General features: G+C 43.1%; 2 protein-coding genes across 2 annotated transcripts; both read right to left on the reverse strand.

The window, feature by feature from the left end:
* Positions 1–4025: 4025 nt before the first annotated feature.
* Positions 4026–5860, reverse strand: LOC118936257 (equistatin-like). The gene is made up of 5 exons (XM_036968111.2): positions 5732–5860; positions 5159–5222; positions 4417–4548; positions 4233–4325; positions 4026–4149 (listed from the first exon to the last, which is right to left on the reverse strand). The coding sequence occupies exons 1-4, from the start codon at positions 5843–5845 to the stop codon at positions 4294–4296; spliced, it is 342 nt and encodes a 113-aa protein (XP_036824006.1). The 5' UTR covers positions 5846–5860; the 3' UTR covers positions 4026–4149; positions 4233–4293.
* Positions 5861–17262: 11402 nt separating this feature from the next.
* Positions 17263–19073, reverse strand: LOC118945330 (equistatin-like). The gene is made up of 5 exons (XM_036968112.2): positions 18994–19073; positions 18421–18484; positions 17654–17785; positions 17470–17562; positions 17263–17386 (listed from the first exon to the last, which is right to left on the reverse strand). Exons 2-4 carry the CDS (start codon positions 18470–18472, stop codon positions 17483–17485), a joined length of 264 nt encoding a protein of 87 aa, XP_036824007.1. The 5' UTR covers positions 18473–18484; positions 18994–19073; the 3' UTR covers positions 17263–17386; positions 17470–17482.
* Between the last annotated feature and the right edge of the window lie 324 nt (positions 19074–19397).

Here is a 19397-nt window from a genome sequence, read left to right on the forward strand (position 1 = left end):
AAAGTAACAATTGACTGTTTAAAATATTCTGATGGATACGCATTGTTTTCATGATTTCATTATGTCCATTTGTTTATGTTTTCTCACTTTTGAAAAGTCACTGTGCATTTGCAATATGGTTCAATGGGCAGGTACCATCACGAATTTGTCATGCTATAAAAATTCTGCAGGAATGTGAAATTGACTGGCCCGATGAACTCGGGATGGCTGGGCAGTGATTCTGGTTCATCTCAATCGCTCGTTAGGGTTGATTTCAGAATGTCACTTTGGTGATGGTACCTCACTGTTTAAACATATTGCAAATGGACAAGAGTCAAGTGGACAAGAGTCCATCAGTCAATTAGATATCATTCTGACACCAAACCCACTTTTTCCAACTCGTTTAGTAGCCAACTATTACATAATTCAGAGCTGGCCCAAAATTCACAACGCCTTCGGTTCAAACCATATAAAAACCATAAAACACGTAGTTACGTTCTAGCTGCGGGTCCATTTCTTATGTTATGTGTAGGCCTAGCTGAGGCGACCCCGAATCCCAAGTGTCGGCTCGATAGGTCATTTGGTGTCTGAGCAAAACCCTAATTGGTGCTGAATTGGTCCACTTTTTTCCATGACTTGCTACGGGGTCCTTGAATGAGTTATCGGACAGAAACGTTGGGGCCTGTCTATATGGGCCACCTAACTCACCACGCACTATCGACCTGAGGTCTAGAACAGGTTTCTGAACTCTAGGTCTGACGGTTCTTTAAAAGTTCCAACAAGGAATGCTTGTCTAGCGTTGGCTGTAACGCATATTTTGAAAATCTGAGATGACAGTGTTGTTAACAAAAGGCTAAGCTTCTGTTTGAATATATTTTATTCATTTCATTTGCGATTTTCATGAATAGGAAAAGTTTCTAGTGGTATTTATGTCCGCTGCGTTATGCTAATGCATTTGATCCTATGATTACGCTCCCGGATACGGGTTTGCTAGTCGCAAAAGCTTAAACGATTCCATCAGATCAGGCCTCATCTGAGTGGAATGACCTCAGACACAGAACTCTTCTTTTTCACATCCCGCGGTCAACCGTACTGTAATCTCTGTGAGTATGTGGGCCAGATATTTGCAGATTTCGGCATTGGAAGTAAAGTGACTTCGGTACAATTCGACGAAGCGTTGCCACATTGAACTTTAACCAAGGGTCGGTTACAGACCGGGGAACTGTAGCTGACCATATGTGTCACTCTCTGGAAACGCAGGCACGGTACTACCGGTACCATAGTTTGCCTCATAACGCCAGCCGGGCGCAGTCACTAATTGAGGGACAAATCAATCCATGATTCACTGATAAATAAAGAACATTTATTTAAAATTCACCCTTGTCTTTGTGTGTCATTTGGTCACAGTTGAGAATGTATGGAGGCCTGGGGATCTGAATAACCAGGGTGTTATGGGTTACCAGGTGCACAGAGCTGAAGTGACAGGCCAAGATAGAGGGCAGGCAGGCAGGGTAGAGAGAGTAAGCCCAGAGGCATGGATATATGGAGCTCCCTTGGTAACCAGTTCAATCACCAGGTACACATGCTGCACTTAATGCAATGAGAGAGAAGTATGAATCTGTCATTGAATTACATTGGGTTACCAGGTGACCTTGGTGAGGTGTGTGGGGCCCCCCTATGGGGTCTCCCTAACCCGTGTATGGACACCCAGTCCAGCTCTGGTGGCACCAGGAGCCGCCGCCTCCCCCCCCCCCAAGGTCAACTGGTAACCCGTTCAATCACCATTTGCACAGAAAACATAGTGCAATTTCTGAGATGTGGGAACTTTTTTTGAAACCTTCCATAAAACACTCAGGCCGGCCCCCATTGATAAAGGGCCGTAGTGGGGTGCTCCCATAGCGGGCATGAAGATTAGGAACACCGGTAAATGCATTGAGAACCGTTTTTCAGTTTAGGTTACCAGTTGCCGAAATCCAATCACCCGGTGCTTATGTCAACAATTAGGCCTGTCCGGTGATGACACACTCAGTAGCAGGTGGACCAGACAGGTACCGGCGCAAAATCAGAAACCTGGTTTTTGACAACAAGAGTTCCATGTCCAAGAGAGACGGGAGCGGTGCCAAACTGCTCAGCCCGGATAGAAAATGAGAAACGGACACTTGAGGGATGTGAGCTCCTCTGAACCATGGTACTTTGGACCTTTTCCGCCGGTGACCGATTTGGTGGTTTAACAAGCCCCACGTCTAGACCAACGTCTAGCGCCATGGCGGATAAGATAACAAAAGCTCAGGTTGCCCAGCCCGGCGGTGATACAATCTTCGGAAAAATCATTCGCAATGAGATTCCTGCAAAAATATTATTTGAAAATCGGCGCCCGATTTGTCTTAACTTATGATCCATGTTTCCCAGCTTGGTGGTGGGAGGATATTGAGCCCCCGCTTGGTTCACGGTGCGTCTCCATGGTTCTCCTCTGTTGTCCAGACAGTTTAATTTCCTCTGACCGATTTGCATTTGTTTTCCACCTGGGAGGGCCCCTATCGGCTGGTGTTCTGATGGACGGTTCCTCCCGCCCCATGTGGATTGGCCTCTATCAGGGGAGCCCCTTTTGGAGACGGTTGACCCCTATTTCGAAACGCTCCAGCCGCGCACCGTTCGTGCGAGATCCAGCCGACCCAGTGGCCCTACATTGGTGTTCCGGTGCGGGGAGTGACACACCCAGGCTGCGATGCATGTGGTGGTCATCCCGTAATGCATCGGCGCCAGAGACACATATTCTCAAACCCTGTCTTTAAAGTGGACCTACCCGGCTGACCCAAGTGGTCTGGCCAAGGTTGTGGTTCTTGTTTCCCGGTTGATGGCGTTCCAAATGGACCCTCCAGCTAGACAAGAGACCTCTCGAGCGGCGCCCGGCACCTGTGGCTTTGGCCATGGGCAGTTCAGGGCCTCCCGCTGGGCGCACGGTGGATTGCACCAGGGCCTCCTCCCCTCACATTAGTTTGTAGCCCAAAGATTGTACAAACAGAAGTTGGCACAGACGTTCTGACGAGTCCCCTGACACTTGTGGAGGATGTAGAGAAAAATCGAGTATACCACCCTGTTCGTGAGGGTCTCCCCTTTCCAGAGAGTGGTCATACGAATTTGTAGGTCAAACTGTACAGAAGCTAGAGACGTTGTGAGAAGACCGATCATAGGTATGACTCATGGTTTGACAAACACCGCTCTAGGTCCACCATCTTCCACGGCAGATATGGAGGTGTAACATTAAACAACGCCAACTAGGTTGGACTGGGAGAGAGTAAAATGTGCCTAAGAAAATACCAAGAACAATTAAACTGTAAGTAAGGAGCCAGTATAAAATGGATGTCTTTGTATAATGGACTTCAGAAAGTTCTGAATAAAATGTGTTAATCTTTTGCCTAATTAAACCCATTGTTTTACAAACCTCGGATTGGTCAAAGCAATTGATTAGTCATCATTGGGATTGAAAATCATCGTGACAGAACGCCAAGAGTGTGCAAAGGGTGGCTTCTTTGAAGAATATCAAAATATTTTGATTTGTTTAAGACATACGTGTTATTTCATACTCGATGTCATCACTATTATACACTGCAGAAAATATTTTTACTGACACCCTGGAATGAGTCGGTGTGTTCAAACTTTGCCTGGTACTGTAAATATAGTAGATCTAGCCTGTAGAAGCTGATGGGATCCTCTTTTAAAGTCAAGCCATCAGGCTGTTCTCCCGCAATTGCATAGGTTATAGAGCTCATTAAGCGATTTTGATTTTCAAATTACATTTGCATTGATGACAGAGTGATTAGAGGGACAATAGAGTGCTGAGTACCAGGCAGTTAGCAAGTGCGGTAGACTACTAATGACCATCACCAGCATCAGAGCTTGGAGAAGCCTAATTACTAAATGGTCACGTGGAATTTGACTACCTTCAATTCTTGTAACTGCCGGTAATAGTGTCCTACTCCTTCCTCCATTTCCCAGAAATGGACTGGTTCAGATATATTGTTCAGCATATCACACCAACAATAAAGTAAGTAAATCAACAGTTTAATCTCTGGATTTCTTCATGTATTTAAATGGGATGTGAATCAGTTCCTGTAGTACAGTAAAGACAAATGTCCATCTTTTCAACGACTCCATTCCAATGCCCTTCATCTAAAATTAGACAAAAAACATTAACATCCAGAATCAGCTGCAAAGAATGAACATTTAGTGAATGAGTATGTACAAACACACACCTTGGAACAGTTGCTAGCAGTTGATAGCAGTGCCTGGTGGAGTGTCCGTACCCTGGATCTTCTATCCAGTAGTGGTCACACACCAACAGTAACCTACCAGAAATAGACATGTTACAGTAAAATGGGTAAATATTGTATGTGTAACATTCAACTGAATTAAATGTGTATGTGCGTCCGTGTTAACCTGTAGAGCCCGAACATTGCTTAGGGGTGTATCGTCCAGCGGCGTCGCACGTGGGGATGTAGGCTCCAATTGGGCCATGTGTCGCAGCATATCTAGCACGCTCACAGGGGGTCATGGGTCGTATCGTAGCATCTGGACACAAGTAACATGCATTGTAATGTGGATATAACATTGCAGCACATGCATGCCGTAATCTTCTGTTGCGTCCCATATGTGCCCTGGTCAGAAGTAGTTTATATACGGAATAGGGTTCCATTTCAGATGTAACCTAGGTACTTCCTGGCTAAATATTGAAATTCTGCTCCTTGTTTAAAAGTCCTGTGCAGCCAAAATTCAGTTTCTGTCATTTGAAAACAGCTGATGAAACCAAGACTGAAAGTGGGGGTAAATTGTAGCAGTGTTATTTTCTGATAGTTGGTAGACAATCCAATCAATGAATGATCAAACCATTCATATCAGAATACCGCAGTCCAGCATCTAGACACCAATATACATTTCTGGAACTAGATGATTAGAGAATTTGGCCAGTAACACAAAAGTTTTAATCCCTGAGATGACAAGTTAAAATATCTGTCCATGTGCCCTTGAGCAAGACAAACCTCTCTCCAGTGTCAGTTGATAATGGCTGGCCAAGGGACAACTCGTTATGAAACGAAACATTAATACATACGTGTGTGTAGAGGACAGATCAACACCCACTAATGTTTTTATTAACATTTTGGGAGTAAGTGTGAGGTCTTACCTCCCAGAGCAAAAGCTGTGCTGACAAGCAGAATGATGGTTAATGTCGCCATGGTGATAGTCTCCTGAGAGAGAACGAGAGAGATTAGTTGAGCATTTTAAAACATTTGGAATGGCTGTGGGTACTAGAGGAGAGGTTAAGGAAACCCTGTGTTAAGTACAAAACTTATGCAACAATTGCTAAACCCAGTCCTGAGGACCTCAAGAACCGAGTATTGGCAACACGGCGCTACAATTCTTCCGCCAAAATTCAGGTATCAAATCTATTGTATGTGGTTGAAGAGCCTGGCACACAGGAAAATCTATCCTTCCCAAATGGCTCCTCATTCCTGTTGTAGTGAACCAGCTTTGACAAAGGCCCACAGTGCACTAGATAGGGAAGGGGAAGCATCCTAGAGCGAGTCATAGACTACCTCTTTACTGCAAAGGTAACTATTAGTCTATGCTCTTAAATTCAGGGGGTCACTCCACAAAATGGCACCCTATAATAGTGCACTACATTTGACCAGGGTCACATAAAATTAAGTTGCCATTTGAGATGCAGATAGTCTATTAAATAATGACACAATCTCACCTTCTGCACTCTTCCAAGGGATTGACTGGGTGTCTCTGTTGTCTGTGAGTTATGGTCTACTTCTTCCACCTCTCCTTTTAAAGGACCTGTCACAGGTGTGACTAGTTGCCTCATTAACCCAACGAGAGTTGCCGATGTCGGCCATTAGCCAGTGGTGTAAAGTACTAAAGTAAAAATATTTGAAAGTACTAATAAAGTCGTTTTATTGGGGGTGTCCTTACTATTTATATGTTTGACAACTTTCACTTAACTACATTCCCAAAGATTATATTTAATTTGAAATATAATTTAATTTTGATACTTCAAGATATTTGTTGAAACTTTCAGACCTTTTCTCAATAAATATTTTACTGGGTGACTTTCACTTTTACTTGAGTCATTTTCTCTGAAGAAATCTTCACAGGCAGGGAAGAGAGTAGTAGAGGAAGATGGGTCCAGTTTCGAGGGATCCTGATAGGCTCCCGTGAGTATGACGAGGCCAATAGAGAGTGACAGGAATACGATGTGTTTCAGCAAGGTTGGTTTCTTAGCATTCATAGCCATGTTTATCAACTGTACTGCAGAAATAGAACATAAATCACAGAAAATAGATGTTGTTGTTGTAGCTGCAGAGAACTCCTTGGGTTATGAGATTTTACTGCAAAAGAGTTACAAGGTGTGATGAACGATAGTGTCTCGTTCTCCCAGGCTGCCGGCCTGCTGCAGGACAAAGCCCACGCAGTAGGACTCAGCCAACCTCATAGTATGATTATTCATGTAATGCTTTTGTTATGAAATGATATTTTTATTTTGAAAATGATCTTCCCCAAACTTGAAACTCATGCGCTGCATGTTCATGCCAGTTAGGCTCTACACCCATTGTAAAAAGGTTATTTGGTCACTTCAGTTGTAATTCAAATGCAGCCAGGTGGTTAAACGGCATAGTTTTATTCATTTATATCCACTAGATGGCACTGTCCCTTTAAGAGATTCATGAATAAGGTGTGCAAGCAGTTATGGGATTGTGTGGAAGAGTAAGCAATTACACTGGAGAGCTACTGAAATACATCGTGGGTCCAACGTTCCTTTGGATTGACATGGGGATGTTAGCTTCTTGCTAGCTGAATACCAGTGCTCTCAGAGACATGTTGTGGAGTTAATCATTACATTATTTAAAGCTGCTGTGTGGGTGACGATCTACTGTTCCATGTGGGGTTAGGGTGTCACGTGGGCAGTGTGTTTAAAGCAGAGACACTACTCAGATTGATTTTATGCACTTTAATACAGATTCATTTAACTTGATTGTGATTTGGACTGAATTTAACTTCATGGTGACTTCCTCTTGTGGTGATTTCCCTCCGACATTATTCAATTTTAACTGTAAGCTTCGACAGTATGAACAACCCCAAATCATTTTTGTGTCCTGTGCTGGGTTGACTTTCGCCAGTCTACACAAACCTTATCAAAACATATAGGCCTATGGGCTAGGCTACATGAGGTGTCGCACTATAATTTGAAAAAGTTGCCAAAAAAAAGGTCTGCATTGTTTCTTGCCTTCGACTGGGCATCATTCACAAGTGATGGGCTAATATTGTCACCCATCAGACTATTCTTGATTTAATCTTGTCTTTACATGTACTAAATAATATGTGAAATTTGTTTTGATTTAGAATGGACAATTATCATGCACCTGACTTGAAACAGGCAGGGGTAAAAAAAGAATTTAATCTATGCACTTAAATAGCGAATGGAGGACGCTAATAATCGTGAATCACACTTACTCGTTAATTTTCATGACAGCCAGGCAGGCTGTACACCTGTTGTAAATACAAGCAATGTGCTTAATATTAGGAAAGTTGAGAAATACAGTACCAGTCAAAAGTTGACACATCTACTCATTCAAGAGTTTTTCTGCATTTTTACTATTTTCTACATTGTAGAATAAAACAACAAATCAAAACTATGAAATAGCTCCTATAAAATAGGAGAGAGACTCTTCAGAATCACACTCTCCAACAGAAGATGATAACTTCTCCATCACCTCAGTCTTATACAAGACAAGAACCTGGCTGGCAATCGCTTTTGTGGTGTCAAGGAGGACTTGGTCTTGCAAATACTTTTTGAGAGCCAAGAGAGGTTTTGGGGTCTCACTTTGTCCTTTGTGTTCATTCATAGATGAGGGGGTTATTAAAAGTGGTTTACAAGAAATGGAGTCCGATGTGTCAGCCTCACCATTACTGGAATGACCGACGTCCAGGCACAAAGTTGGAACCATTGTGAAAGAATCTTTTGTGCTCTCCACAAATGTACTTGTGAGATCCCCTTTTTCTGGACAGGTAAGAATCCTCTTCAGCGTATTTTTCATGTCGTAGTAAAAGCCAACAGTGTAAGACCAGATCTTACTCTGATGGTTTTCAAGAAGGATCTGCTCACCCTGTGCAGGAGAGCAGGATGCCCTGATAGACTGGGTAAGATTGTCCATGTCTGAAACAAAGGTACTTACCAACTCAGAGGCCTCAGGGTCAATCATAAGGTCTCTGATCTCACCTATCCTAGGAGTTGGACAAGATGATGTAGTGCCAGAACAACATGATGTACAACCCCTGAATTTTTTAACGATCTCCCGGATCGATTCAGTGGCCTTGGTCTGAAACTCCTCAGTGAGTAGTCTGTCCATACTTTGTGTTGACAGATGAAGACTAGATTTGGCACCTTTGATATTGAGGTTGCTCTCTCCTTGTTTTAGCATCTCCTCAGAACTTTTAGAAGATTCAAGCATCTTCATATGGTCAGCAACAACACAAAGCAGTTCCCTCTTGTCGGGGTCATTTTCCTCCTTATTGCTGAAGTTCAAAACAGTGCCACTGAGGGCTGTCATCACCTGTCCTGTTAAATGTGTCATATCCACCTCAACACCATCCTCTCTGAGAACAACATTCTGCTCAACACTCTTCCCGTTAATATACATCTGAAGTATGTTGGAAATGCCAGACACCATCTCCTCAACCACCTTGGTGCTGGAGACACCACCACTGGCAAAAATGACAGGGGACATTCTCCCAGAGATGGGAGTTCTGATGGCCACAGAGATTATGGAATTGACCTTCTTTAACACTTCTCCAACAATAACCCGGGATAGACTTTGAGTGTCTACCTGGCCCTCTCTTTGTATACAGAGGACATTGTTCAGCGACTCTTTGAAGGAATCCTGGACACCAGTGAGGAGACTGTCCTCAGTGATCCCAAAAAAGTCCCAGAGTGGCTCAGATGATTTAGACTCACCATCTCCCTGAGTATTTGGCAACACTGTCTGAGACCTTTGAGAATACAAAGCAAACAATACAGCATTCCATATTCGAAAGTCGATACTGTAGTCACATTAATACATAATTCAGTAATCAATTAAATTGGTCATTAAGGGTAAACTCTTACACAGATAACAAAACATATTTTCACAAAATGGGTTATGAATAGTTAGGTGAAACCGGTTTCTTTAGGAATGACTGAAGATACCCATTACGAGAGGAGCTTGATTTTGCCGTGCAAGACCTTGAGGATTTGCTGCTGCCTCTCTTGCGAACCTTCAGGTTTGTGCTAGAGGATCTCTCTGATTCTGTCAGAGACTTGCCGGATACTGGAGACACATGGCTGTATGTCCGTACAAAACGGAAAATTGCAGGGATGATGACCTTCAGGATGGCCTCAGATACAAACCGCACAATCTCCAGGCACATCTCTGCAAGCAGTGCCCTCATCACATGTAGGACCGAAACAGTGTAGGTAGATTACTCATAGCCGGGCTCTGAAACCAAGCTCCTCGAAGAGATACCAACCATCTTACATATGTTCATGAGAATCATGAAAGTGGCATACATTGGAAATCATGAAAAGCAGTAGGCTACTAAAAAGCTCTTTGAATGTAACTGTTTGTGATAGTGTGGATGATACTGTAGATAGATAAAAGGCTTGTATCTAATATACTTGAAACATCTATTCATATATTTATGAATCATTTTCAAGGTTAAGGGACTTACAGGGTCCATCCTGACAATGCTTTACTGCCTCCATTGCCTATAGGAGATAATTAGATGTTTTTAGCACCAAAAAGCACACCAACACACATACAATTTATAAAATCCTCCAGGTGACATTGCATTCAAATACTACAATAGAAGTTTGGACATACTCCTCAGTAAGTTTTTCCAGAAACCGGATGATAATCGGGTTGAAAGCATCCAGATTGATTGGCGGGAGGTCAAGAGCCCTGGTCTGACAGGCCCCGGAGACACACTCACTTAGGATCTTTTCATTAGATTGTCCCTGGTGAGATGTCCCCTGAACTGCCATCTCAGAGAATTCCACAGATGTAGAGGGACCTGTTTGCAAAGCAGCATTCACCAAGGTAAAGAAGTCAGAAAACATGTAACCTTCTGAGGCAAGTATGTATTAGCCAATTTTGTGTACTTTGTGAAGTTAAGTACCCAAGAAAGGATAACGTGTGCACTCTGCTATTAGTCCTCTGCTCAATAGATAAATAGATAAATTACATTTACATGCAAAAGGATTACATTCAGTGAAATTAGAGTTTCATTTATGACCTGCATCTGTATCAGTGATCTGCTCCACTTTGTTTCTCTTTGTCCTCTTGGTCTAATAAGACAATTTAGTCAATGATTAACACGTAGATACTGTATGAAGCCATTCCAATACAGCCCTTTGAGTAGAGCAAGGGTAAGACTGGTTGTAGGGCTGTCCCCGACAACAAACAATCTTTGTCGACCGAGAGTCATCCTGTTGTAATGTTAAAATATATTTTTCCATATCAGACACACCCTATGTGTTTGAATACAATCACCTACATAGGCACTGAGCTTGTCTGATGCTTTAAGCACACTGTTTGATTAAATAATTAAGACACACAAACGACTCAAGAAAGAGCCCGATGGTGACACTGTATTAAAAGAAATGACAGCGAGTGCCTGTGTGACAGGCGCACGTTGTCTCGCTCTCCTCCCTACTGCAGCGAAAAGGCACCACAAGCAAGTGTTTATTGTGCTGTCCATGCTGAAGACGCAACATAATTTCAGCCATTTAGTTTCTTCCTCGTTTCTGACTGAAAAGTTCTGTTAGCGAAATCCCTAACTTGTAAACAAAAAGCAGGACCTATTTCCTCAGCCTTGCTCTCTTATTGTGAAACATGTAAGCATCACATGCATGTGACAAATAGGGACTGACCTATAGCCTATCATAATCAAATCAATAAATTGGTTATAACAAACTCCGAACACAGTAATATCGACAGCTAAATGGATGCGGAGGATGTGAAAAATAAACACCAAACGGGTGAATGTTTACTAGTTGCTTAGGAGGGAAAGGGGAAGTCAGATCGGTGTAAGGGAATACCCCCCTGAAATGGACAAAAATGAATGGCAAAACATTGGCATTGGACAAACCATGTACACGATGTCCAATACCACCCAATGTGGCGTTGATTCGTGCAAAGTTGATTGCAAATGCCATATGGCAAGTGCCAGTTGTAACACTTCAAAAATCCAACAGGTGGCGAGTGCGCTCCACCGGGGTTTTTCATATTGGAAATGCAACCCAAGTCAACATCCAAAAGCAAAATTTTGAAAAAAATATTTTTTTGTCAAACACTTATCACCCCTTAAAAAAGGGCTTTCTGGACCGTTTTTCGAAATTCTTTCGATTTTTTTGTCAATTACACATGTATAAGAACTGTATGAATATACTTTTGTAAAATGATATTAGCATATATTTTTTATTTTTTTTTACTTGTGCATAAGGAACATGATTTGTCCATTTGCAATATGATTTCATAGGAAGTCAAAAGTCACTTTTTTTGGGGCCAAAATTGACTGAACTGATGAACTCGGGATGGCCGGGTAGTGATAGTTGTTCATTTCCATCACTCGTTGTGTTGATTTCATCATATCCATTTGGTGATGTTTTTTTCACTATTGAATCATATTGCAAATGCACGTGCATTGTTGTGCAACTGGTAACCCAAAAATAAAAATATGGTTGTAAATGCATTTACCGGGACTCTTATTGTCCATGCCCGCTATGGGAGTACCCTACTACGGCCCTCTATCCATGGGGGCCGTCCTGAGTGCTTTATGGACAGTTTAAAATATGACGATGGATGCAGATTGTGATTTTCCTCCGTGCAACTGGTGATTTGAAATGTGCATCTGGTAACCCAAAAATTAAAAATAGTGTTTTAAATACATTTACCGGTACTCCTGTCATCCATGCCCGCTATGGGAGTACCCTACTACGGCCCTCTATCAGTGGGGGCCGTCCTGAGTGCCATTCTGTATACTTCCGGCCCTTCTTTGGACACTGTGTTAACAACCCTCCAGGCAAGCTTCAATGCCATGCAACTCTCCTTCCGTGGCCTCCAATTGCTCTTAAATACAAGTAAAACTAAATGCATGCTCTTCAACCGATCGCTACCTGCACCTACCCGCCTGTCCAACATCACTACTCTGGACGGCTCTGACTTAGAATACGTGGACAAATACTTAGGTGTCTGGTTAGACTGTACTCTCCTTCCAGACCCATATCAAACATCTCCAATCCAAAGTTAAATCTAGAATTGGCTTCCTATTTCGCAACAAAGCATCCTTCACTCATGCTGCCAAACATACCCTTGTAAAACTGACCATTCTACCAATCCTCGACTTTGGCGATGTCATTTACAAAATAGCCTCCAATACCCTACTCAACAAATTGGATGCAGTCTATCACAGTGCAATCCGTTTTGTCACCAAAGCCCCATATACTACCCACCATTGCGACCTGTACGCTCTCGTTGGCTGGCCCTCGCTTCATACTCGTCGCCAAACCCACTGGCTCCATGTCATCTACAAGACCCTGCTAGGTAAAGTCCCCCCTTATCTCAGCTCGCTGGTCGCCATAGCATCTCCCACCTGTAGCACACGCTCCAGCAGGTATATCTCTAGTCACCCCCAAAACCAATTATTTCTTTGGCCGCCTCTCCTTCCAGTTCTCTGCTGCCAATGACTGGAACGAACTACAAAAATCTCTGAAACTGGAAACACTTATCTCCCTCACTAGCTTTAAGCACCAACTGTCAGAGCAGCTCACAGATTACTGCATCCTGTACATAGCCCATCTATAATTTAGCCCAAACAACTACCTCTTTCCCAACTGTATTTAATTAATGAATTATGCTCATTTTTACCCCATTATTTTTATTTCTACTTTGCACATTCTTCCATTGCAAAACTACCATTCCAGTGTTTTACTTGCTATATTGTATTTACTTTGCCACCATGGCCTTTTTTGCCTTTACCTCCCTTCTCACCTCATTTGCTCACATTGTATATAGACTTGTTTATACTGTATTATTGACTGTATGTTTGTTTTACTCCATGTGTAACTCTGTGTCGTTGTATCTGTCGAACTGCTTTGCTTTATCTTGGCCAGGTCGCAATTGTAAATGAGAACTTGTTCTCAACTTGCCTACCTGGTTAAATAAAGGTAAAATAAAAAAATTAAGTAACAATTGACTGTTTAAAATATTCTGATGGATACGCATTGTTTTCATGATTTCATTATGTCCATTTGTTTATGTTTTCTCACTTTTGAAAAGTCACTGTGCATTTGCAATATGGTTCAATGGGCAGGTACCATCACGAATTTGTCATGCTATAAAAATTCTGCAGGAATGTGAAATTGACTGGCCCGATGAACTCGGGATGGCTGGGCAGTGATTCTGGTTCATCTCAATCGCTCGTTAGGGTTGATTTCAGAATGTCACTTTGGTGATGGTACCTCACTGTTTAAACATATTGCAAATGGACAAGAGTCAAGTGGACAAGAGTCCATCAGTCAATTAGATATCATTCTGACACCAAACCCACTTTTTCCAACTCGTTTAGTAGCCAACTATTACATAATTCAGAGCTGGCCCAAAATTCACAACGCCTTCGGTTCAAACCATATAAAAACCATAAAACACGTAGTTACGTTCTAGCTGCGGGTCCAATTCTTATGTTATGTGTAGGCCTAGCTGAGGCGACCCCGAATCCCAAGTGTCGGCTCGATAGGTCATTTGGTGTCCGAGCAAAACCCTAATTGGTGCTGAATTGGTCCACTTTTTTCCATGACTTGCTACGGGGTCCTTGAATGAGCTATCGGACAGAAACGTTGGGGCCTGTCTATATGGGCCACCTAACTCACCACGCACTATCGACCTGAGGTCTAGAACAGGTTTCTGAACTCTAGGTCTGACGGTTCTTTAAAAGTTCCAACAAGGAATGCTTGTCTAGCGTTGGCTGTAACGCATATTTTGAAAATCTGAGATGACAGTGTTGTTAACAAAAGGCTAAGCTTCTGTTTGAATATATTTTATTCATTTCATTTGCGATTTTCATGAATAGGAAAAGTTTCTAGTGGTATTTATGTCCGCTGCGTTATGCTAATGCATTTGAGGCTATGATTACGCTCCCGGATACGGGTTTGCTAGTCGCAAAAGCTTAAACGATTCCATCAGATCAGGCCTCATCTGAGTGGAATGACCTCAGACACAGAACTCTTTTTTTTCACATCCCGCGGTCAACCGTACTGTAATCTCTGTGAGTATGTGGGCCAGATATTTGCAGATTTCGGCATTGGAAGTAAAGTGACTTCGGTACAATTCGACGAAGCGTTGCCACATTGAACTTTAACCAAGGGTCGGTTACAGACCGGGGAACTGTGGCTGACCATATGTGTCACTCTCTGGAAACGCAGGCACGGTACTACCGGTACCATAGTTTGCCTCATAACGCCAGCCGGGCGCAGTCACTAATTGAGGGACAAATCAATCCATGATTCACTGATAAATAAAGAACATTTATTTAAAATTCACCCTTGTCTTTGTGTGTCATTTGGTCACAGTTGAGAATGTATGGAGGCCTGGGGATCTGAATAACCAGGGTGTTATGGGTTACCAGGTGCACAGAGCTGAAGTGACAGGCCAAGATAGAGGGCAGGCAGGCAGGGTAGAGAGAGTAAGCCCAGAGGCATGGATATATGGAGCTCCCTTGGTAACCAGTTCAATCACCAGGTACACATGCTGCACTTAGTGCAATGAGAGAGAAGTATGAATCTGTCATTGAATTACATTGGGTTACCAGGTGACCTTGGTGAGGGGTGTGGGGCCCCCCTATGGGGTCTCCCTAACCCGTGTATGGACACCCAGTACAGCTCTGGTGGCACCAGGAGCCGCCGCCTCCCCCCCCCCCAAGGTCAACTGGTAACCCGTTCAATCACCATTTGCACAGAAAACATAGTGCAATTTCTGAGATGTGTGGGAACTTTTTTTGAAACCTTCCATAAAACACTCAGGCCGGCCCCCATTGATAAAGGGCCGTAGTGGGGTGCTCCCATAGCGGGAATGAAGATTAGGAACACCGGTAAATGCATTGAGAACCGTTTTTCAGTTTAGGTTACCAGTTGCCGAAATCCAATCACCCGGTGCACACGGTGCTTATGTCAACAATTAGGCCTGTCCGGTGATGACACACTCAGTAGCAGGTGGACCAGACAGGTACCGGCGCAAAATCAGAAACCTGGTTTTTGACAACAAGAGTTCCATGTCCAAGAGAGACGGGAGCGGTGCCAAACTGCTCAGCCCGGATAGAAAATGAGAAACGGACACTTGAGGGATGTGAGCTCCTCTGAACCATGGTACTTTGGACCTTTTCCGCCGGTGACCGATTTGGTGGTTTAACAAGCCCCACGTCTAGACCAACGTCTAGCGCCATGGCGGATAAGATAAAAGCTCAGGTTCATTCAGCTCATTCGCAATGAGATTCCTGCAAAAATATTATTTGAAAATCGGCGCCCGATTTGTCTTAACTTATGATCCATGTTTCCCAGCTTGGTGGTGGGAGGATATTGAGCCCCCGCTTGGTTCACGGTGCGTCTCCATGGTTCTCCTCTGTTGTCCAGACAGTTTAATTTCCTCTGACCGATTTGCATTTGTTTTCCACCTGGGAGGGCCCCTATCGGCTGGTGTTCTGATGGACGGTTCCTCCCGCCCCATGTGGATTGGCCTCTATCAGGGGAGCCCCTTTTGGAGACGGTTGACCCCTATTTCGAAACGCTCCAGCCGCGCACCGTTCGTGCGAGATCCAGCCGACCCAGTGGCCCTACATTGGTGTTCCGGTGCGGGGAGTGACACACCCAGGCTGCGATGCATGTGGTGGTCATCCCGTAATGCATCGGCGCCAGAGACACATATTCTCAAACCCTGTCTTTAAAGTGGACCTACCCGGCTGACCCAAGTGGTCTGGCCAAAGTTGTGGTTCTTGTTTCCCGGTTGATGGCGTTCCAAATGGACCCTCCAGCTAGACAAGAGACCTCTCGAGCGGCGCCCGGCACCTGTGGCTTTGGCCATGGGCAGTTCAGGGCCTCCCGCTGGGCGCACGGTGGATTGCACCAGGGCCTCCTCCCCTCACATTAGTTTGTAGCCCAAAGATTGTACAAACAGAAGTTGGCACAGACGTTCTGACGAGTCCCCTGACACTTGTGGAGGATGTAGAGAAAAATCGAGTATACCACCCTGTTCGTGAGGGTCTCCCCTTTCCAGAGAGTGGTCATACGAATTTGTAGGTCAAACTGTACAGAAGCTAGAGACGTTGTGAGAAGACCGATCATAGGTATGACTCATGGTTTGACAAACACCGCTCTAGGTCCACCATCTTCCACTGCAGATATGGAGGTGTAACATTAAACAACGCCAACTAGGTTGGACTGGGAGAGAGCAAAATGTGCCTAAGAAAATACCAAGAACAATTCAACTGTAAGTAAGGAGCCAGTACAAAATGGATGTCTTTGTATAATGGACTTCAGAAAGTTCTGCATAAAATGTGTTAATCTTTTGCCTAATTAAGCCCATTGTTTTACAAACCTCGGATTGGTCAAAGCAATTGATTAGTCATCATTGGGATTGAAAATCATCGTGACAGAACGCCAAGAGTGTGCAAAGGGTGGCTTCTTTGAAGAATATCAAAATATTTTGATTTGTTTAAGACATACGTGTTATTTCATACTCGATGTCATCACTATTATACACTGCAGAAAATATTTTTACTGACACCCTGGAATGAGTCGGTGTGTTCAAACTTTGCCTGGTACTGTAAATATAGTAGATCTAGCCTGTAGAAGCTGATGGGATCCTCTTTTAAAGTCAAGCCATCAGGCTGTTCTCCCGCAATTGCATAGGTTATAGAGCTCATTAAGCGATTTTGATTTTCAAATTACATTTGCATTGATGACAGAGTGATTAGAGGGACAATAGAGTGCTGAGTACCAGGCAGTTAGCAAGTGCGGTAGACTACTAATGACCATCACCAGCATCAGAGCTTGGAGAAGCCTAATTACTAAATGGTCACGTGGAATTTGACTACCTTCAATTCTTGTAACTGCCGGTAATAGTGTCCTACTCCTTCCTCCATTTCCCAGAAATGGACTGGTTCAGATATATTGTTCAGCATATCACACCAACAATAAAGTAAGTAAATCAACAGTTTAATCTCTGGATTTCTTCATGTATTTAAATGGGATGTGAATCAGTTCCTGTAGTACAGTAAAGACAAATGTCCATCTTTTCAACGACTCCATTCCAATGCCCTTCATCTAAAATTAGACAAAAAACATTAACATCCAGAATCAGCTGCAAAGAATGAACATTTAGTGAATGAGTATGTACAAACACACACCTTGGAACAGTTGCTAGCAGTTGATAGCAGTGCCTGGTGGAGTGTCCGTACCCTGGATCTTCTGTCCAGTAGTGGTCACACACCAACAGTAACCTACCAGAAATAGACATGTTACAGTAAAATGGGTAAATATTGTATGTGTAACATTCAACTGAATTAAATGTGTATGTGCGTCCGTGTTAACCTGTAGAGCCCGAACATTGCTTAGGGGTGTATCGTCCAGCGGCGTCGCACATGGGGATGTAGGCTCCAATTGGGCCATGTGTGGCAGCATATCTAGCACGCTCACAGGGGGTCATGGGTCGTATCGTAGCATCTGGACACAAGTAACATGCATTGTAATGTGGATATAACATTGCAGCACATGCATGCCGTAATCTTCTGTTGCGTCCCATATGTGCCCTGGTCAGAAGTAGTTTATATACGGAATAGGGTTCCATTTCAGATGTAACCTAGGTACTTCCTGGCTAAATATTGAAATTCTGCTCCTTGTTTAAAAGTCCTGTGCAGCCAAAATTCAGTTTCTGTCATTTGAAAACAGCTGATGAAACCAAGACTGAAAGTGGGGGTAAATTGTAGCAGTGTTATTTTCTGATAGTTGGTAGACAATCCAATCATACAGCCAGTTGAATGATCAAACCATTCATATCAGAATACCGCAGTCCAGCATCTAGACACCAATATACATTTCTGGAACTAGATTATTAGAGAATTTGGCCAGTAACACAAAAGGTTCCTAGTTTTAATCCCTGAGATGACAAGTTAAAATATCTGTCCATGTGCCCTTGAGCAAGACAAACCTCTCTCCAGTGTCAGTTGATAATGGCTGGCCAAGGGACAACTCGTTTTGAAACGAAACATTAATACATACGTGTGTGTAGAGGACAGATCAACACCCACTAATGTTTTTATTAACATTTTGGGAGTAAGTGTGAGGTACATCACTCTTACCTCCCAGAGCAAAAGCTGTGCTGACAAGCAGAATGATGGTTAATGTCACCATGGTGATAGTCTCCTGAGAGAGAACGAGAGAGATTAGTTGAGCATTTTAAAACATTTGGAATGGCTGTGGGTACTAGAGGAGAGGTTAAGGAAACCCTGTGTTAAGTACAAAACTTATGCAACAATTGCTAAACCCAGTCCTGAGGACCTCAAGAACCGAGTATTGGCAACACGGCGCTACAATTCTTCCGCCAAAATTCAGGTATCTAATCTATTGTATGTGGTTGAAGAGCCTGGCACACAGGAAAATCTATCCTTCCCAAATGGCTCCTCATTCCTGTTGTAGTGAACCAGCTTTGACAAAGGCCCACAGTGCACTAGATAGGGAAGGGGGAGCATCCTAGAGCGAGTCATAGACTACCTCTTTACTGCAAAGGTAACTATTAGTCTATGCTCTTAAATTCAGGGGGTCACTCCACAAAATGGCACCCTATAATAGTGCACTACATTTGACCAGGGTCACATAAAATTAAGTTGCCATTTGAGATGCAGATAGTCTATTAAATAATGACACAATCTCACCTTCTGCACTCTTCCAAGGGATTGACTGGGTGTCTCTGTTGTCTGTGAGTTATGGTCTACTTTTTCCACCTCTCCTTTTAAAGGACCTGTCACAGGTGTGACTAGTTGCCTCATTAACCCAACGAGAGTTGCCGATGTCGGCCATTAGCCAGTGGTGTAAAGTACTAAAGTAAAAATATTTGAAAGTACTAATAAAGTAGTTTTATTGGGGGTGTCCTTACTATTTATATGTTTGACAACTTTCACTTAACTACATTCCCAAAGATTATATTTAATTTGAAATATAATTTAATTTTGATACTTCAAGATATTTGTTGAAACTTTCAGACCTTTTCTCAATAAATATTTTACTGGGTGACTTTCACTTTTACTTGAGTCATTTTCTCTGAAGAAATCTTCACAGG

The sequence above is a fragment of the Oncorhynchus mykiss genome, chromosome 29, assembly GCF_057628025.1.
Source record: "Oncorhynchus mykiss isolate SJ-2025 chromosome 29, ASM5762802v1, whole genome shotgun sequence".
NCBI classification, from domain to species: domain Eukaryota; kingdom Metazoa; phylum Chordata; class Actinopteri; order Salmoniformes; family Salmonidae; genus Oncorhynchus; species Oncorhynchus mykiss.

Excerpts from the sequence above, each read along its gene's own strand:
- LOC118936257 (XM_036968111.2), bottom strand. The coding sequence starts at position 5,845 with ATGAGGCAACTAGTCACACCTGTGACAGGTCCTTTAAAAGGAGAGGTG. Across the intron at positions 5,223-5,731 it reads CCCTTGGAAGAGTGCAGAAG|GAGACTATCACCATGGCGAC; the intron begins GTGAGATTGTGT and ends GTTCTCTCTCAG. Across the intron at positions 4,326-4,416 it reads GCAATGTTCGGGCTCTACAG|GTTACTGTTGGTGTGTGACC; the intron begins GTTAACACGGAC and ends TATTTCTGGTAG.
- LOC118945330 (XM_036968112.2), bottom strand. The coding sequence starts at position 18,472 with ATGGTGACATTAACCATCATTCTGCTTGTCAGCACAGCTTTTGCTCTG. Across the intron at positions 17,786-18,420 it reads CACAGCTTTTGCTCTGGGAG|ATGCTACGATACGACCCATG; the intron begins GTAAGAGTGATG and ends ACTTGTGTCCAG. Across the intron at positions 17,563-17,653 it reads GCAATGTTCGGGCTCTACAG|GTTACTGTTGGTGTGTGACC; the intron begins GTTAACACGGAC and ends TATTTCTGGTAG.